An 18,357-nucleotide genomic window follows, 5' to 3' on the forward strand; every position below is an offset into this window, starting at 1 on the left:
AGAAAGAAAGAAAGAATGGAAGAAAGAAAAAGAAAGGAACGGGGAAATGAGCGAATAGGGGAGAAAGACATGTGCCCAAGATATAAACAGAACAGACGACATTCAGATTACGCGTCCCCTGCCTTATAAACACAGTTTGCAAGGCGGCTGTATTCTGCGCAACTTTCTGGTGCATACACTAACTTTAAAATCTGTAAACGAATTTTTGGCGACCATTATGGAGTCCTGATCGCAACGCAGGCATTACAGCGTTTTATTTTAAATTCACTATTTAAATAATGCTGTTTTTTTTTTCGGTGAACCTTTGAGGCTTGCTCTACAGACTGTAAGAAAAAAAATCGCAGTCGTTCGGCATGTGCAAGCAATTTCCCACAGGTTAAAGGACGATGCAAACAACTTTGAAGTTGCAGCCAATTTTTAGGCTAGCAACTAGCTACGGATTCGCGAATAATTACAAAAGTCAGTTGTTTCCGCGAGCGGTGCTTGTGGCGTTAGAAGCAAAACTCCGTATGTGGGGCGCCAATGTAATGTGGTCTAGTGGTCTATCGCATTCCGCTGTTATGCAACAGACCACACATTGGACAGCCGGGGCTTTGTGTCAGTGTGCGCGTCCGGGAACACGCGAGCACTCTAGGAGGCACGCCACGCCAATCTGGCACCTGGCTGCTTGCTGCAAGTGATGTGGCAGGGTTATAGAGCTTGACAGCACCCCCATGCCGTGCCTGCCTGCATGCAAACCAATACATGCGGGGCAGGAAAACTTCAAAAGTATCTCTCTCTCTCTCTCTCTCTCTCTCTCTCTCTCTCTCTCTCTCTCTCTCTCTCTCTCTCTCTCTCTCTCTCTCTCTCTCTCTCTCTCTCTCTCTCTGTCTTTCAGTCTGTCTCTGTATATATACGCAGTGCACTAGTGTCATTTATATGCTTGGAATTTATATGGTCTGGCTTTATATTTTATTTTATTGCCCTGTGTAATCGATAACGCTCTTCTCTTTTTGCGCTATCGCTTTGTATTTACAATGTGATGCCTTAGTTATGACAGTGTAAATCAAGACTTTGTTGTTTCAACCTTACAGTCTTTTACCCGCAACCATTTTTATTGTTATATAAACTGTACTGTATTCCTTTGCTTGTTCTCCCCCTTAAAATAATGCCCGTGAGTGCGAGGTAGGTACCTGTATAAATAAATAAATAAATAAATAAATAAATAAATAAATAAATAAATAAATAAATAAATAAATAGATGTTATTTTAAAAGTCAGATTTTCCAGTTTGCCTCCTTTTCGTCCTCTCGTCTTTGACCTGCTACATTATGAATCCGCACTAACTATCCCAGATCTATAAACGTCTATCAGCATTTTGTCACGGGGCCGTACACGAGGTAAAAACCGTATTTTATTTTTAGGTAATATTATATGTCAGCCCGTGCAGGCGCTAAAAATGTTCCGTTGTTTTCCCTCTCGTCGCTTAGAGATGGCTTGAGAATAGATTGCGTAGGCGGCACACCCTTTTCTTGCGTCAGCCTGTCGCGCCGCTGCTTGTCTCAGGGTTGGCGAGCACCGGCACCGGCACGCAACGCCGCATTGCATCATCTCGCTCTGTTGCCTTCAGACCTGCACAACAAACAACTTTCGTTGATACACGTTGCAGCGATGGGACAAGCGGGGAACGGTCGGCACCGCAGCTGACTGTTATCCGTCCGACAAGCCTTCCCTTCCCACCCCCGAATGTCTTGTCCTCGGGAAGCTTAGTATTCCATTATTTATAAGTTCAAACATGTGTGTCTTCCCTCGATGAGGTAGATGGAGTCAGGGACGTTATCTGTCTTCATGCCTCTCTTTTAAACCATGCGGCCTTTGCGGAGCTTACAATAAAGCAAGCAATAACCGGATAATTGCTTTCAGGCGACGGTTTTTATGAAAAGGTATAGATTTTAATACATTCTTTCTCTTCAAAGAATAACGGCCTGATAAAGGTTCATCGCTTTGTTAGACCTGTATTATATTTTAGTGGTGAATTTTCGCTCCTGTTCATGTCACGACATACCGTAATTGACATTGCAACAACGTACAAAAACACCCATCATTGGGTTGAAGGACATGAAAGCCGATACTAAGGGGGGTAAAAGTTGTTGCCTTCAGGTATCGCAAAGTGGTTGGTGCATGCGGGCGACGTTTGAAAGCGCAAACGTTAGGCAACACCGATAAACTGAACGGTAAAACGTTTCTGGTAGCCCCTCACTAATATAACGGCCGCCATGTACGAGGCAAACCTCTTCACAAGAAAAGGAAGTTTGCACATACATGACTCCTGCTATGCACATTGCGAACTCCGCAGTAACATGCACCAGCTTTTGATTTCGAAGTTGCCGTTCTTACACATGCTGATCGGCATGGTGCGATAAAGGAACGCTTTTGCACCATTCCCTCCAGGTAATTTTTAAAGCGAACCTTTACTAACGTAGCCTAGCCGAGTTTCGCCGCCGCTAGCAATTTGACCTCCATTTGACCGCAGCGGCGTCGTAGCCTTGAAAACGGATAACGTGACTCGCCGCGGCTTGGCCAATCCGCTCTCAGCAGCTGGGTCGCCGCCTGACTACGAGACTTAAGGCCCGCCTGTCTAAGATGAGCACCGCGCTCGCCTAGTAGGTGCGAGCTTGGCTACGGATGAGAGCGAGGCCGGGCCGTCTTCTCAGAGCCGTCGTCGGCAAGCGTCGTCCGACCCCCACGCGAATATCACCCAGCAAGCTGCTTCATTGGAGAGGGTCCGGAATGCCAAGCGCGCGAAGCTAGCGCCGGAGACTGAGTGAGAGTGATCCGTTTGGCTCGCAAAACACTGATGGCGAGACAACAACCACAGACAAAGGCAGGCTTTGTACGAATAGTATAATTATTACAGCTACATCAAAGGTTAACCAAGTGAAACCATGACTTGACCAGGCTAAACCAAGTTTTCCCTTTGCATATCCCGAGTTAGCTGAGCTCAGACGCAGCCATTTTAACGGTGTGCTGTAACTACAGAACGCACGGCTGCTATATTGAAGATAATACAAAGGAGCAGCATATCCACCTCTTACCTTGAGAAGGAGCGACCCTGCTGTTCATTTCTGAGCGTACGGGAGGAAGCAGTTTCTCGTTAAAGGGGCCTTGATGCAATATACGCGTTTGGTTCGTTTAAAAGGCCGCATTGTCCCAATACCAATGACGCCAATGTTAACGCAAACATCGGAAAACTAAAGTAGACATTAAGGGAAACAGACTATGCAGGAAAAACTCACGGGTCCCTTTCTTGCCCAGCTCTTGAGGCGTCTCAGAGATTTAAATGCGGGTCAGGTAGCCGACGGACAAGTACCCGCTAAGAGACACGGCTGTGCGATTGTAGGGGTGCCTCTAGTTCTATTTCAATGTACCACTCCAATCGTAACGGGCAGACAACACATTGGTAACTCTGTTTTTATTATTCCAATAACGTCATTGCTGACGTAGTTTAGAGCGAAATTTCAAGGTTCCTTTCTCTTAGTGCGCAGCACCTAATCGCCCACTCATTTGGTTACGCGGCACCGCCGTCCCTTGTTGTAACCGCGCGAACAAAGGGGACACCGAAGACAAACTAGATGGGACGAGCAGAAAAGCGGATGAGAAATGTATGGAGAAGTGTTAGGGTGAGGACGGTATGCTGAATCGGCGCGATACACTAGAAAGTTTTAGCACTCCGTAGGCTCCGTCTGTTCCGTGGTTAGCGTGTTGACCGGGACCCGACGGCGACGAGGGCTAACCCCAACGTAACGAATGCGCGGGCATGGTGAAGGCTGTCCGCGGTACTAATCCCCCCTAACGAAACGAATGCGCAAGCGCCCAGGCGGGTCTCGGTCAACACGGTAGGCACGTAAAACACGGAGCATATGGAGTGCTAAAACTCTCTATTCTCTCCAACGGCGACGTGCCACGAGGTAACCGAGTGAACGAAGGGGCCACCGAAGATCCAGCGGGCAAGGAAGAGGAGGATGAAAATATTGCGAACGGAGTAAGGCATTCTCCCCCGCGCCAGCGACGCGCTATCACGCGCCTTCATGCGTTTGTTGATGCGGCGATCACTTCGTGAGACGCAGCATGTATGCGGCGTGTAGCTGCGCAGAAATTTTGCATTTGAGAATACTGTAATTGTCAGCCAATTTTTTTTTAAACACATCTCGGGGCTGTAATGAAGATATGTAAGTTCGCGGATAACTAATAATTTGAAATTTAACAAAATTTTAACTCGTCTTTGTGATCCCTTCAATGAAGAAATAAAACTGTCGCCGACACACATCCGCGTACGCACACACTGAAGATTTACAATTTCGAAAAACATAACAACACAAATTAATCCAAAATTGATTGATTGATTGATTGATTGATTGATTGATTGATTGATTGATTGATTGATTGATTGATTGATTGATTGATTGATTGATTGACTGTAGTCCGCCTACTCGCCAAGTGTTCCATCACGTACGTTGTGGGCAAGGCCAACTGAGCAACATCTCTTTTCAAACTTTTAGGTCATGGGTAAACTGCGAAGACCAATAGTTTAGCCAGACACGTCAACGCGTAAGAAATTAGTAAGTCGAATATTAATACCCCCTTAATTATAGTCCCACCACCGAGGAGCTTTTCCCTTTCCACTGTAGGTGGAGCTAGTTGGTGCTGCTGATATGGAGGCCTGGAAAACCGACGAGGGAAGGAACGAATGAACAGTACAAGAAAGGGAGGGAGCTTAACCAGTTAAAGGGGCCATGAAGACAAAACACAAGTTTGGTTCATTCAAAAGATTGCCTCGTTAGAATCACACTGACCGCACTTTTAACGTAAACTTCGCTCAAATAAGCTATATAATTAGGGAAAAAGGGAATGGCCATGCGACCCAGTAAAGTTTTCCTTCGCACTCCTCCCCCAAAGGTGGCTCCGCTGGTACCGCCGTCAGCCGATGAGGACCAGCAGCGAGATGTTCGCCAGTGCGGCCGACGATCTGTTAAGCCGCCGGAGGCGGCCGTCGAGGAGTCGATGGGTTCGGTGGTTGCTGGATTCCGGTAGCCATTAGACGCAGGCTTGGGTACGATATAACTTGGAGTTTATAGGCAGTACTATTTACAATAGAAATTTACAATATTTACATAAAATGGGGTAACTCGTTACAACTCTCGGCATAGCCGAAGGTACAGGGTACCTACAAACGAGAATGGACCCAAGTGGTGGATCTTAGAAGAACGCTCGGCATAGCCGATGGCGCGAAGCGCCTGCAAGAAGTAAAATCCGACCCCCGGTAATGGGGTTCCTAGCATTTATAGGATTTGGGCAGCGCCCCTGCTGGTGCGAGAGTGCACATGATGTCAGGCGGATATCCGGGCTGACACCAGGGTGACATCAGCTCTCAAAGCCCCGATTGGTCCACTACAAACAAATAAAACACACACACAAAAAAAGAACTAACCAATCGTAAACATGCCACCTCCGCGGTCACATGACCCGATAATCTCTCTCATGCAACTCCTAGTCAGCTTTCCGCGAACGTTATTGCCACCGCTAAGCCAAGGCAAGGCCTCGGCTACACAAAGTCGCATACCGTGAGGAGTAGTCACCCCACTAGGTTGAACGGGCGGTAACTGCTCCAAAGCGAAAGCCGGACGGCTTAGAACGGTCTAGACTAACGCCTTACAGCAACGTCTTAACGTCTCGCCGCCTCGCCTTTGTTCACGGGCGCTCGCCGGCACAATGAGGAAGTCGGGGCTAATCCCCTCCCGAGGCCAAGGACGGCCGCCGCCCGACCCGCGGGAAGAGCTGACCGCATACCAGCGCAACGAAGGTTCTCGGGAAAAGCACCCCCTCCTCTCGCCGCACAAAAGGAAGGAACGCGAGGCATACGCTCGCGGCTTCCAACTTCGCGTCTCGCCGGTAAACAACACGAGAATTCCGCAGCGGGCTTACACCCTCATGCCAAGATTCTGCAATAACTTGAACTCAGTATTAGCAGAACAAAAAAAAATAATAAAAGTCAGCTGCATGTAGCTATTGTTTTTCACGCAGTTTAGGGCTTAGAACTGAAACTAAAAATGACACAATATAACGTGAGACACGCTACACCCTGAAACAACGATACCGCAATGCTAGACAAAAGGAACAGAAAAAAAACACATAGAAACACCAGAGGTACACTGGTTGCCACTGGCTAGACGATTGTTCATACGGCCACTTCTTCAGTGTTCCGTTTTCGTCTACGCGCACACACTCGCACACACACCGGCACCGGTGGCCTCCCCACGCCGTTCCCCGGCCAGTGCGTATGTCAGAGCCGTTACTGCGCCTCATTCCAGCACTCGTTCGGAAGGCGGGACAGGGTATCCGCGTTGGCGTGTGCCTCGCCTTTCCGGTGTTTTACCACAATGTTATACCGCTGCAATGCCAAGGCCCAACGCGTAAGCTTTGCCCCTTGCGGTACTGTCTGGGTGAGGTAACTGAGTGGGTTGTGGTCGGACACGACTATGACTTGGGCTCCAAATACCCAAGTATCGAACTTCCTCAGACCCCAAATCACCGCGAATGCCTCGCGTTCAATGGTGGACCACCTCGATTGCGTGGGCGTGAAGCGGTGGCTGGCAAATGCTATCGGCAGCTCCTTGCCGTCGTCGGTCAGTTGAGCCAAACAGGCTCCCGCGGCGATGGCTGATGCGTCGGTAAACAGCCAGAAGGGTTTGGTGATATCGGGTGTTGTCAAGGAGGTGGCTTCACAGAGAGCACGTTTTATCATTTTGAAGGAATGATCGGCTTCAGTAGACCATGGGATGCGAGAGGGAGTGCCTTTAGCCGTCAACTGAGTCAGAGGCTTCGCGATGGCGGCAAAGTTAGGTACATAGTCCCTGTAATATCCGCACAGGCCCAGCGCGCTCCTGAGCTCTTTCTTAGTCTGGGGTACCTTAAGCCCTTTGATCGCCTCCAGCTTTGCCGGGTCGGGGCCATGCTTCCCGGAACCCACCACGTGACCCAGGTAGCGGATGGAAGACTGCGCGATCTGACACTTCTCTAAGTTCGCCGAGAGGCCCACCGAGGCGAGCGTCGCAAACACGGCGTCTAACTGCCGCAGGTGCTCGGGCAGCGACTCGCTGAAAACGGCAATGTCGTCGAGGTAGGCGCAAGCATAACCCTCATGAGGTGCGAGCAGCTGGTTCATGATTCGTTGAAAGCTGGCGGCTGCATTTCGCAGACCAAAAGGCATCACCCGCCACGCGAACTGTCCCATGTGCGACACGAACGCGGTAGCCAATTGAGAACTCTCCGCCAGTGGTACCTGCCAATACCCGCGTCGTAGGTCGATCAAGGTGATGAAATGTGCCTTGCCTACCTTCAAAACCAACTCCTGAGGGCAACCGATAGGAAAAGCATCGGGCTCGGTGATCGCGTTTAGGTTCCGATAATCGACGCACATTCTTATCGTGCCATCCTTCTTCGAAACGCACACCAACTGGTGGGCGGAAGGACTTTCGCACCTGTATATAAGGCCTAGCTCTAGCAGTTCGTTCACCTGCTTCGTCACCTCTCCCTTCAATGCCTCCGGCATGCGGTACGGACGGTTCCGCTTCAGTTCCGCGCCCTCGATGAGTTTAATCCTGTGCTCTCCCACCCTAGCGATTCTTAAGTTTCTGGAAAACAGGGGGGCATAGTGTTGAAACAATTCGCTTATGCTGACCCCATCCTCCGGGCGTAGGTGCAAGGTTTTCTCCTCGGGGAGCACTGGGGCAACCTCAGCCGCAGCGATTTTCCTGGGCACGTATTCCACTTCTCCGAAGTCCTGGTCGTCATGAAATATGACGCCAATGTTCTGCACTCGGCAGGTGTAGGGTCGCAGTCGGTTACCGTGGACCAGCATACGTGCTCCCTCCGGCTTCTCTACATAGTAGGAATGCTGCCTGTATTTCTCCCTGACTGTATACGGACCCAACCACTTAGGGTATAACTTGCCGGGTCGCTTATCATCGAACACTAGCACCTGGTCCCCGGGGTCGAAGGACTTCGGGGTAGTGCGTAGGTTGTAGTGGGTAGCGTATTCGCGCTGGCGCTTAGCGCTATTCCCATCTGCAGCTTCGGCCGCTTGTTGAAGTTTTCGCCTCAATTTTAGCAAGTATTGCTCGGGACTCTCAGCTAGGGCGATCGGGAACTCCTGTTCTCCTGTCCACGAGCGCTGGAGAATAGCTAGCGGGCCGACCGGGTCCCTACCATTCAACAACCGAAATGTGGGCACACCGGTCGTGTCATGTGGCACCTCGCGGTAAGCCCGGAGCAAAAATGGGACGAACTTATCCCATTCGCCCACGTGTTCGCCTACCACATGGAAAAGCATATTTTTGAACACCCGGTTCCAACGCTCTACCGCTCCGTTGCTCTCAGGGTGGTCGGGTGTAGAGAACCGCGGGGAACACCCGAGCCGCGCCAGAAACTCGGTGGTGAGCTGCGCGGTAAAGTTCGCCCCGCAGTCCGAGCTAACTACTTCCGGGACTCCCGTCCTAGCGAACACCGTCAGCAGCGCGTCGCGGGTAGCCTTCGCGGTCAATGATCTTAGGCAGACCACCTCCGGCCAACGAGTACACAAGTCCACGACGCATAACGCGTATCGGTATCCGCGTATCGAAGGCGGGTCTATCGGCCCCACCACGTCGATGTTCACTTTTTGGAATGGGTATTTTGGTCGGCTTAGCGGAGCTATCGGCATGCGGTCTGTTAGTCGCCGGTCTGACCTCACCTGACAACCGTGACAGCTGTTGCAACACTCCTGGATGTCCTTCTCCATGCCTGGCCAATAGAAGCTGTACTTTATTCTAGCGCTCGTTTTTCGACAACCTAGGTGACCACCCCAGGGCGATTCGTGAGCCAGTCTGAGTACTTGGCGGTGACGCGCCACTGGCAAAACCAACTGCTTGATCGGCTCCCCCAGCACCTTGTCTCGGTGGTAGAGCAAGCCGTCGATAACTAGCATGCCTCCCTTCCCGTCGGCTGCATCGCGCCACGCTTTTTCGAGGGTTGCGTCGCCCTTTTGCTCTGCTCTAAGCGCTTGGGTGTCACTCGCGGCAGGCTCTCGCTCGTGAACGCTATCACCCGCGTCGCCGTCAACCTCACCGGTCACCGCTTCGTTCGCGTTTTCCTCACCCTGTTCCAGGGTTTCTTGGGGAGCGTCTGCTTCGTTCAGCTCAAGCGCGGCTACCAGCTCGTCGCGCTTCGTCGGTGGCGCGACCATCCCGGTTGCCTCCTGCTCCTGATCTCGGTTTTCCTGCAGAACGCCCCAATCCTCCGCGGATAGCAAACAGTCTGTACGCGATGTTAGCTTGTCAGTGAGTGCGCAAAGCACTGGAGTCCCTTCCCCGACGTTGGAGAAAATCGCCTGGCCCGCCCTTAGTGCAAGCGGGAGGACTACTAGCTTAGCCTCGACTTGTTCCCCAAACGCGGACGCAAGCTTCACGGTGCCGTGAGACTCCGTTAGCGCGTCGGGCACGATGCTCTCCCGCACGACAGTGATTTCTGCCCCGGTATCCACTATAGCGCTTATCTCTTGGTTCCCACAGTGCATGGTTACGCTCGTTAAGCGATCCCCCACACCTGTAGGTCCCTCGGTGGCGACCCGCGCGATTAGCCTTTCTGTGCGCGCTGGCGCGTTTGTCGCGGCTGTCTGTCGCTCCCGGACACGTGGGCAGTTCGGGCGCAGGTGACCCTCCGCGCCGCATTCGAAGCATGCGTTAGGTTTCCCCTTGCTCTGTTGGTTAAACCTTGTCTTGGGCCCCTGCGGAAGTTTCCGTGCCCCCTTCGGGTTGTCACCGCTCGGCTTAGTCGCCGGTTTTTCCCCGTTGGTGACGTTAGCCTCAGCGCTAGTGTCTTTGTTTCCTGCGGCACCCTCAAAGGTCTGCAGCAGCTTCGCGGACTCTGATGCGTCAAACCAGCTGGCCCCCTCACGCAGCCTCACGTATTTCAAAGCCTCCTCGGTCAGCCCCGTCTTCAGCTGATCGGCCACGAGCAGGTCCAACAGCTTTTCGAAGGTTGACACACCTCTCGCTTCCACGTAGAAATTTAGGTAGCTGCGAAGGCGGGTGGTGAAGCTTTTCCACGTCTCCGACTTACGCTTGCGGGCCCCGAGGAACCGCTTTTGGTACTCTAAGGGCGAAAGCCTCAGCTCCTCAAATACCACCTCCTTGACCGATTCGTAGTCGCGGTGCTGAGCGGGAGTTAGTCTCGTTGAAAGGTACTCGACCCTCTCGGCGATAATGGGAAACACTATCTGCCCCCAGAACTCCTTAGGGACTTCGTATGCCAAGAGTGTGCTTTCAACCGATTCAAACCATATCGGTACTTCCGCGTCCGTGGGGAATTTTGGGAATGCGCCTGCCAGCATTTTCGCATGGTACTGCAACCCATTGTTCCTACCGCGCGGAGACGCACTGCCAGCTGGGCTTGGCTCACGCGATCGAGAGGCCCTATTCGCCAGAGCGAGTTCCAGTTTTAGCGTTTTTCGGCGCTCCCTTGCCATTTTCAAGTTGTACTCCATCTGGCGCTCTGAGAGCACCTCACTTTGTACGTCGCTACCGCCACTCACACTCTCGTTATCCTCGTCGCCAGACATGTTAGCCCTTTAACCCGCTATCTCTGGCCCACACACAGCTCTGACACAACAGTGGCAGCGGGGAAAGAAATGAGGAGACTCACCCACTTTAGCTGCGTCAAGTGTGGCTAGCGGCCTGTGGTCGCTCGAGGTTTCCGGAGTTACGCCAGGCTTCCTGGTGATGCTGTCGATCGGTGACTCCACCCAGGGTGGTTGTGGCTCCGTCGACGTTCGGCTGCTCCGCAGCCAGGGGCGACGATCCGAGATCTCGCCGCGGTGAGGTTCTGCCAAGTTGTTTCGCCCGAGGCGAATCGCCAGAGGCGATGCAGGTGTCGTACCGTTGCTTCCGGATACCAGCCTGTCCGACTGCGCCAGTAAAGTTTTCCTTCGCACTCCTCCCCCAAAGGTGGCTCCGCTGGTACCGCCGTCAGCCGATGAGGACCAGCAGCGAGATGTTCGCCAGTGCGGCCGACGATCTGTTAAGCCGCCGGAGGCGGCCGTCGAGGAGTCGATGGGTTCGGTGGTTGCTGGATCCCGGTAGCCATTATACGCAGGCTTGGGTACGATATAACTTGGAGTTTATAGGCAGTACTATTTACAATAGAAATTTAAAGGGGTCCTGAAATGCCTTCCGCCGATGCATGGATGTACATGTAACCAAATAAAGCAATGTAGTAGCAATCTCCTCCTCCAAGAATTTTGTTAAAGCGATGAGTATTAGCTGAGAAATCGTAAATCAAAAACCGCGAATTATCGTCGCGCCGTATTTCCTCCTCCTTTCAACTGTTTCTTCGCTGTTGGCCTCCCCTCCCATGATGCTCCGCTCCGCAGCGGTGACGTACTTCCGCTATTGCGCTCCCACAGACTGCCGTCTGCTACGGGCCAGCTCTTTCGGCTTTTTCATCTCTGTAGACACCATGGACACAGGCTGGAAAAGCGAACGAATGGCCTTGCCCTCTCGCGGTGTGCGTAGCTGCAGTTGGTATCGGCGGCGAACTCGCAGCCGCGTGGGGAGAATCGTGCGCTCGTTCCCTTTGGTGCACCGCGCACTATTTATCCAAAAAGCGCGGTTCAGATGTGGCCCCGCTGGTGCCGGGTGTTATTTTGCGGTAGTTGTAATTCCTACTACCGGCGGCATGTGAAAAAAGACATTTTCAACCGACACAGAACCCGTGCACAAAACGCGCCGGATCGGATCGCTTTATCAGCGGCGATGAACGTGAAGGCGAAGAGCAAACCAACGCTGCACTCGATCAGCGAGAACCCGTGTTCTGACAAGCTGCACCCATGTGTTGCATTCAACACTGACGGGAAAGCGTTTGTTTGCACTTGTTTGGATAGTCGTAAAATGTCCAAACACTCCGGCACTCCGCTAGCAGATCGGCCGGCGAGACATTTCGGAAAACATTTGACAGATGGCGCTGTATGCATTAGTGTGTCGCTACGCAAAACTGATGAGACGCTCTACTAAAACTCCCATCGCGGTGTCACGTAGCGGGACGCAAAAATTTAGCGTTTAGCGTATGCAAAGGCCACAAACGCTGTACTAAAACTCTATTAGCAGCAAAATAGCGTGCGTATGTGAAACCGCTTGCGTTTACAAAGCTGCACGCCGAGCGCGTACGTTTCAAACCTAGTGACATCGTTTAAATACACTGGCAAGCACAGTGTAACGTAGTCAGATATCAACCGTATGCTCAGGCGACAAGCAAGAGCTTGTTTTATGTGGGGCGGAGATTGCGCATAAAGGCCCGTTCGCACTTGCGACGAAAGCGCGTGAGAGCGGCAGGAATTCCGTCGCTTTGTCGCGCGACGATCGTTTTTGTCGAATGGTCGGGACAAATTTTGGTTGCGCGACAGAATTCCCGTCTCTTTCGCTCGCTTTCGTCGCAAGCGGGAACGGAAAGTTCTGCCGCTGCCGTCTGCTACGCAGCTCGGAGGTAACCGCCCGATCTGCTCGGGCCGGATGAACGCGCACACTCCCGCACGGCAGCGCCCCAAACGGCAGACGGCCGCGTACATCGCTCCCGTCGCCCGCCTGGAGCCCGCCCTCGGCACACTAGCCAGTATATTTCAGGCACTATAATGGAGGAAAGATTTTTTGCTTCCGATGAACCTAGTTATTTGCCCCTGTGTTTTTAAATACGTGAAGTGGTTAGCACGTCGTCCTCACGCAGCTCTGTATCGTCGTAGCATCGCTGATTGTCCGAACGAAGCTTGCAGCTAAGCCAATGCAACGACCGAAGCTGTGTGTGTGTGTGTGTGCATCGCCTCGTGTGTGTTGTGGACGCGTTCGTTTCGCGATGAAATGCGACATTGTACTTCTGCGGGTGGATAGTGCTTCCCATGGTCTGGATTATCTTTCTCGAACGACGTACCACTCAACCTCGCATGGGGTATGTGCAGTGTGCCTGGCTAAAAGCCTTCTCGCTTGCGCGCCAGAGTTGTGACTTGCTGCTCGTCCCCGCAAACCGGGTGTGAGGTGAGTGCCGAATTTACGACGGGCAGGAGGAGGCAACTCATCGTCTGTCAATCGCGGTTCAGACTTGCAACGCATGTTGTGACGTTGCGTTCGTTCGAAACGCATCTCTGGATTGTTTTGAAGTTGAATAAAATGTACGCGTCAAACCCGGGCATTCGGCTCAGGGCGTTCTCTGCGATTGTACCAAAGAAGTGCCACGGGACTTTCTTTATGGTACGTACTCACGTAAGATAAAATCCACGTCGTGTTATGGCCGTGTTGCATTCAATACAAACGGTTAAGCGTTTGTTTACACTTGTTTCGTTTGTCGTAAAATGTCAAAGCACTCCGGCACTCCGCTGGCAGATCAGCCGGCGAGCCGACGCTGAGCAGACGACTCATCTCTTTGCCGGAAGTGCGTGAAAAAGCCGCCCAATAGCAGGATGTCTAGCTCATGACGAACATCTGGGAATCGATGATGTAGACATGTGAAGATGGCGGCGTCCAAAAACACGAAGGAAAGGGTGAGAAAAAAGCGACAAACTTTGCAACAAAAGTGTGAGCTTTCCGCAACGCGTAAAAGAGTAATACTTGGCACAGGTGACGTTGGCGACCCAATCTAGCGATTGCGCTAGTTCATTTAGTGTGCTCAAAATGCCTTTCAGGGCCCCTTTAAAATATTTACATAAAATGGGGTAACTCGTTACAACTCTCGGCATAGCCGAAGGTACAGGGTACCTACAAACGAGAATGGACCCAAGTGGTGGATCTTAGAAGAACGCTCGGCATAGCCGATGGCGCGAAGCGCCTGCAAGAAGTAAAATCCGACCGCCGGTAATGGGGTTCCTAACATTTATAGGATTTGGGCAGCGCCCCTGCTGGTGCGAGAGTGCACATGATGTCAGGCGGATATCCGGGCTGACACCATGGTGACATCAGCTCTCAAAGCCCCGATTGGTCCACTACAAACAAATAAAACACACACACACAAAAAAAGAACTAACCAATCGTAAACATGCCACCTCCGCGGTCACATGACCCGATAATCTCTCTCATGCAACTCCTAGTCAGCTTTCCGCGAACGTTATTGCCACCGCTAAGCCAAGGCAAGGCCTCGGCTACACAAAGTCGCATACCGTGAGGAGTAGTCACCCCACTAGGTTGAACGGGCGGTAACTGCTCCAAAGCGAAAGCCGGACGGCTTAGAACGGTCTAGACTAACGCCTTACAGCAACGTCTTAACGTCTCGCCGCCTCGCCTTTGTTCACGGGCGCTCGCCGGCACAATGAGGAAGTCGGGGCTAATCCCCTCCCGAGGCCAAGGACGGCCGCCGCCCGACCCGCGGGAAGCATGCGGGAAGAGCTGACCGCATACCAGCGCAACGAAGGTTCTCGGGAAAAGCACCCCCTCCTCTCGCCGCACAAAAGGAAGGAACGCGAGGCATACGCTCGCGGCTTCCAACTTCGCGTCTCGCCGGTAAACAACACGAGAATTCCGCAGCGGGCTTACAGACCCACTACCTCATTTCCCGAGACATAACCTATGATGGCATACCAGCCAGCTGTGCAATTGGCGGAGGCCGCCAAAAGCAAACGCAAATTAGGCAGGGCTTATAAGCTTGCCAGGCGAGCTGTTTGCGTTTACATTTAGGGCACATTCTTTTAAAGCAGTAAGAATGGTGGTACAAAACAGTGGAAGTTACGAAAGCACACGTAAACATAGAAGTACCGATGCGGACTGCTGTTGGCACTGCGCGCACTATGGTTCCTTTAGCTCCACAGGACTGCAGGGCTTTGGGGTTGTCTCAGACGACACTGGCCGATTGACGAAAGCAACAGTGCATTACGTGACCATATTTGTCGAGCGAGCACTATGTTTCAGGAAACGATTATTTTCTCCCTGAACAAAAAAGAGCCAGGTCTAAATATGGTCAAAAACAAACCAAAGGCAGCAAAACGGCTTGCCGCGGTATGGTGGCGCCATCTAGGTTCACTAACGGGAAACAATGCTTCTCAAACGGCTGCAGAGCGGTCGGTTCCTCTGATGTCATTGCAGATCACGAAAGCGTACGATTGAGCGGGAAAATAAAACTTTTAAGCTAATTTGATTAATTTCTCAGTGAATAAAACTTTTTCCATCCGGACAAGCGCTGGGGGAACTATAAAACACAAAATATTTCGAATAGGGCACATGTATTTTGTCGTCAAGGGACCTTCAACCAGGGCACTGTCCGGTTTGGCTACCCTACACATGGGGATGGGGATACGGAAATCGGATAAGAAACGAAGGACAGCGGTGCACAATAAAAGTGAGAAGAATCGTCAAAATTAGAAAAAACAAAAGACGAGACGACCGGCTGCCTCACTCGCAGTTCAGCACTCACTCCTGGTGGCTGCAGTGCGCTGAGGCAGCACTCACTCCTGTGTTTTGTCGACAGCAACTGGCAGATATATGGTGAGCCTCAGCGTTGGCGGCTTGAAGTGCGTCTCAGGAAGAGACCGCGAACTGTCTCTTAAGCGAACCCGCATCATTGTCACGCGCTCGCCCCCCTCATGTTTTCGCCAAGCGTCGTGCAGTCGAGCGCCCGGTGCAGGCACAGCATACTGTCCCCTCTTCAGCACCCCACCGCCCACTTTCCAACAAGCGCCTCACGCCGGCACGCGAGCCGCCCTCCGCTCCCAATTTCGTGACAGCCACCTCCTTTGCTTTCTTTCACTCTTCGGTCTGGCCATCGTTCCCTCGGTAACGACAGCTCAGCGCCGCCGACGCCAGAACCCCCCGTGGGTGCTCAACAATGAGCAGCTGAGCCAAAATATCGCATTAATGAGTACCGTAATCACCAGCATATTTTTAAATCGGTATCTAAGTAAACAAAATCAGCTTATCAGCCCAACAAAAGAAAACCCACTTCAATGTGAGAAATCAATTTTTATCTGGATGATAGAAACGGCTGATCGGGCGAGACAGAGAGAGCGAGTGAGGGAGTATTCGAGGAATTGTGGGGTGCTAATTGAAGTTGGGTAATGGAAGTTAAACGATGAGCGAAGTAAAAAGCTTTTCAATCTGAAGGACCCTGGTCCTGTCGCGGGCATTCTAGGGAACCACAAGTGTTGCGAAAGTATGTGCGCGTACGTGCGCGTGCATGCATGTGTGTCCGTGTGTGTGTTTGCGTGCGTGTGTGCGTGCGTTCGTGTGTGTGTGTGCATGCATGTGTGTCTGCGTGTGGGCGTGCGTGCGCGTCCGTGTGCGTGTATGTGTGTGCGTGCGTGTGTGTGTTTGTGCGTGTTTGTGTGTGTGTGTGTGTGTGTGTGTGTGTGTGTGTGTGTGTGTGTGTGTGTGTGTGTGTGTGTGTGTGTGTGTGTGTGTGTGTGTGTGTGTGTGTGTGTGTGTGTGTGTGTGTGTGCGTGCGTGCGTGCGCGCCGGCTTGCGTGCGCAACGAGGCAGCTAGAGCGCTGACAAGCTCCAGCGTGGCCTAGAGCTTGTTTCCCTGCTCCAAGCGTCGGAGGTACCACTTCGGTGCGCAGAAGATGGGTCTTGTTCCAGGGTTGGCCGGTGGGTTGGCTGATAACGTCTGTTCGCGGCACATGCCCACGCGGGCGATTGGCCAAAAAGCGACCTGTTAAACAGACACTGAAGTTAATTTGTCAAGCTCCCGTTCTTGCTTGCACTGCGTAGACGGGCTCAAATTAACACACTTTTCATCGTTTATCCGATTGATAAGTCGGTAATTATTTTATAAAGCCCGAAAGACGCACAACTACCATGTGCGGTCTGAGGCGGCCGCACCAACGTGTGTGTGTGTGCGTGTGTCGTCGCGAGTACGTGCACCCTGATTGGACGATGTCCGAGATTAGCACTCAAACAAGTTTCGATTTCGGATCTGTAACCCAACATGCTTGACATCCGACGTTATCCTTGCACGGACATTCTCGATATCTCAATAATCGCCATACCGCGTTCTGCCGTGTTGTCGGCTGTAAAATGCCTGAGATAAGCCTCCCAGGACGGCTTGGAATCGTAGCAATTACTAGCTGAGTCCTACGCAGTGAATGAACCCCCTCCGCGTCACCGCTAACTCTCAAATGCCATGCGCTTTTCCCCCATATTTGGAGCTTGCCGCACTCATGCCTGTATCGTAAAAAGCGTGTTCGCACCAGATCAAGGGTCTGCTGATTCTGGCCTGTGCCCACTGCCCGCAAGCAGTCGGCGCATATGGCAACAGCGCGCCAACGAAATCTTGGTAGTGCGTCAGTGTCAGTCTCCGTACGTTCTGCGAACTCGCTCGTGGTGCAGAGGACGTTACTGCCAAAAAATGGTGAACTCAGTATCGAAAACATCGGCCGAAAACAAAGAAATCAATTTATAAAGAAAATACCCTCGGGGATTCGAACTCGCGACTTGAAAAACAATGAACGTAGTGCTCCATACCACTCGGCCACTAGCCAGCCCTGCCGCAGTGGGATATATGAGGTATATAATGTTCAACCAGCTTACACTTTTATTTAGTTTTAGCATTTCAAGTACTTGAGGTGACTATCTGTTGTATAGCGCTGTCTGTCCTGGAAATATAAGGTACAAAATGCATAACCAGTTTACACTTTATTTTTAGCATTTCAAGCTGCTTAGGTGACTATTTGTGGTATAGCGCTCGTGCAGAAGCGTTCCTCAAATTTTCACAATATCTCCCGTCGAGCAATTGCATTTATTAGACGGAAAAGCGTTCGCAGATGCGTAGTCGTGCTGCTGACCACTGTGCTTGTTCTCCCAGCGCAAAAAAGTGCTTCTTGCTCCCTAGTTTTACGCTGTACGGTAAAAGTATCAGTTGATTTTATTTCCGTAGTACCTATGTTGACTATATGCTGACTCTTCTCCCGCCTTCAAGTGGCCTTAGATTTTCCTACAAGCGTACCAGTCAGCGAAGCACCGCATGTGCGCTTGTGCAGCGCTTGTGTGGAGCGACCTGGACTTAAAGCTTGATACAGTGTACAAACTATCAAAGTAAAGAAAGGCACATTCTTCAATACACAAGCATGTCGTGGCTTAGTTTCAACAGAGCGAATGAATTGTGACGACCTGTCAGCGGTCGGTAAACTAAACGCTGGGCCAACTGACTCTTTCGGAAGATCGGCGAGCCGTGCAGTAGCGCAGTCAAGCCCAGACATTTCCTCCTGGCGTCACACGAAAACGCCACCTAAAATGGGCGAGGATGCAGAGAGAAGGATAGAATTTTCGAATTGATTTTTCTACTACATAAATTCGCGTAAACGCGCTCAGAGTGGTCGAAA

General features: G+C 51.7%; 2 protein-coding genes across 2 annotated transcripts in view; one reads left to right on the top strand and one right to left on the bottom strand.

Moving 5' to 3' along the window:
- LOC144167667 (neuropeptide receptor 15-like) overlaps nucleotides 1-18,357 on the top strand; it is a 68,915-nt gene that overhangs the window by 12,174 nt on the left and 38,384 nt on the right. The gene's annotated exons all lie outside the window — the stretch shown is intronic.
- Nucleotides 6,328-10,754, bottom strand: LOC144170948 (uncharacterized). The gene is made up of 3 exons (XM_077700943.1): nucleotides 7,989-10,754; nucleotides 6,946-7,220; nucleotides 6,328-6,426 (listed from the first exon to the last, which is right to left on the bottom strand). Exons 1-3 carry the CDS (start codon nucleotides 10,630-10,632, stop codon nucleotides 6,328-6,330), a joined length of 3,018 nt encoding a protein of 1,005 aa, XP_077557069.1. The 5' UTR covers nucleotides 10,633-10,754.

Source organism: Haemaphysalis longicornis, unplaced genomic scaffold (assembly GCF_048455015.1).
Source record: "Haemaphysalis longicornis isolate Haplotype H1 unplaced genomic scaffold, Haemaphysalis longicornis Haplotype H1 scaffold_2, whole genome shotgun sequence".
Classification (NCBI taxonomy): Eukaryota; Metazoa; Arthropoda; class Arachnida; order Ixodida; family Ixodidae; genus Haemaphysalis; species Haemaphysalis longicornis.

What these genes read in the sequence shown, in the direction of transcription:
- LOC144170948 (XM_077700943.1), bottom strand. Translation starts at nt 10,632, where the DNA reads ATGTCTGGCGACGAGGATAACGAGAGTGTGAGTGGCGGTAGCGACGTA. An exon ending in GTTCGATGATAAGCGACCCG is followed by an intron (nt 7,221 to 7,988) that starts GCAAGTTATACC and finishes TGCGAAATGCAG; the next exon opens with CCGCCAGCTTTCAACGAATC. An exon ending in AGGCGATCAAAGGGCTTAAG is followed by an intron (nt 6,427 to 6,945) that starts GTACCCCAGACT and finishes TTGGCATTGCAG; the next exon opens with CGGTATAACATTGTGGTAAA.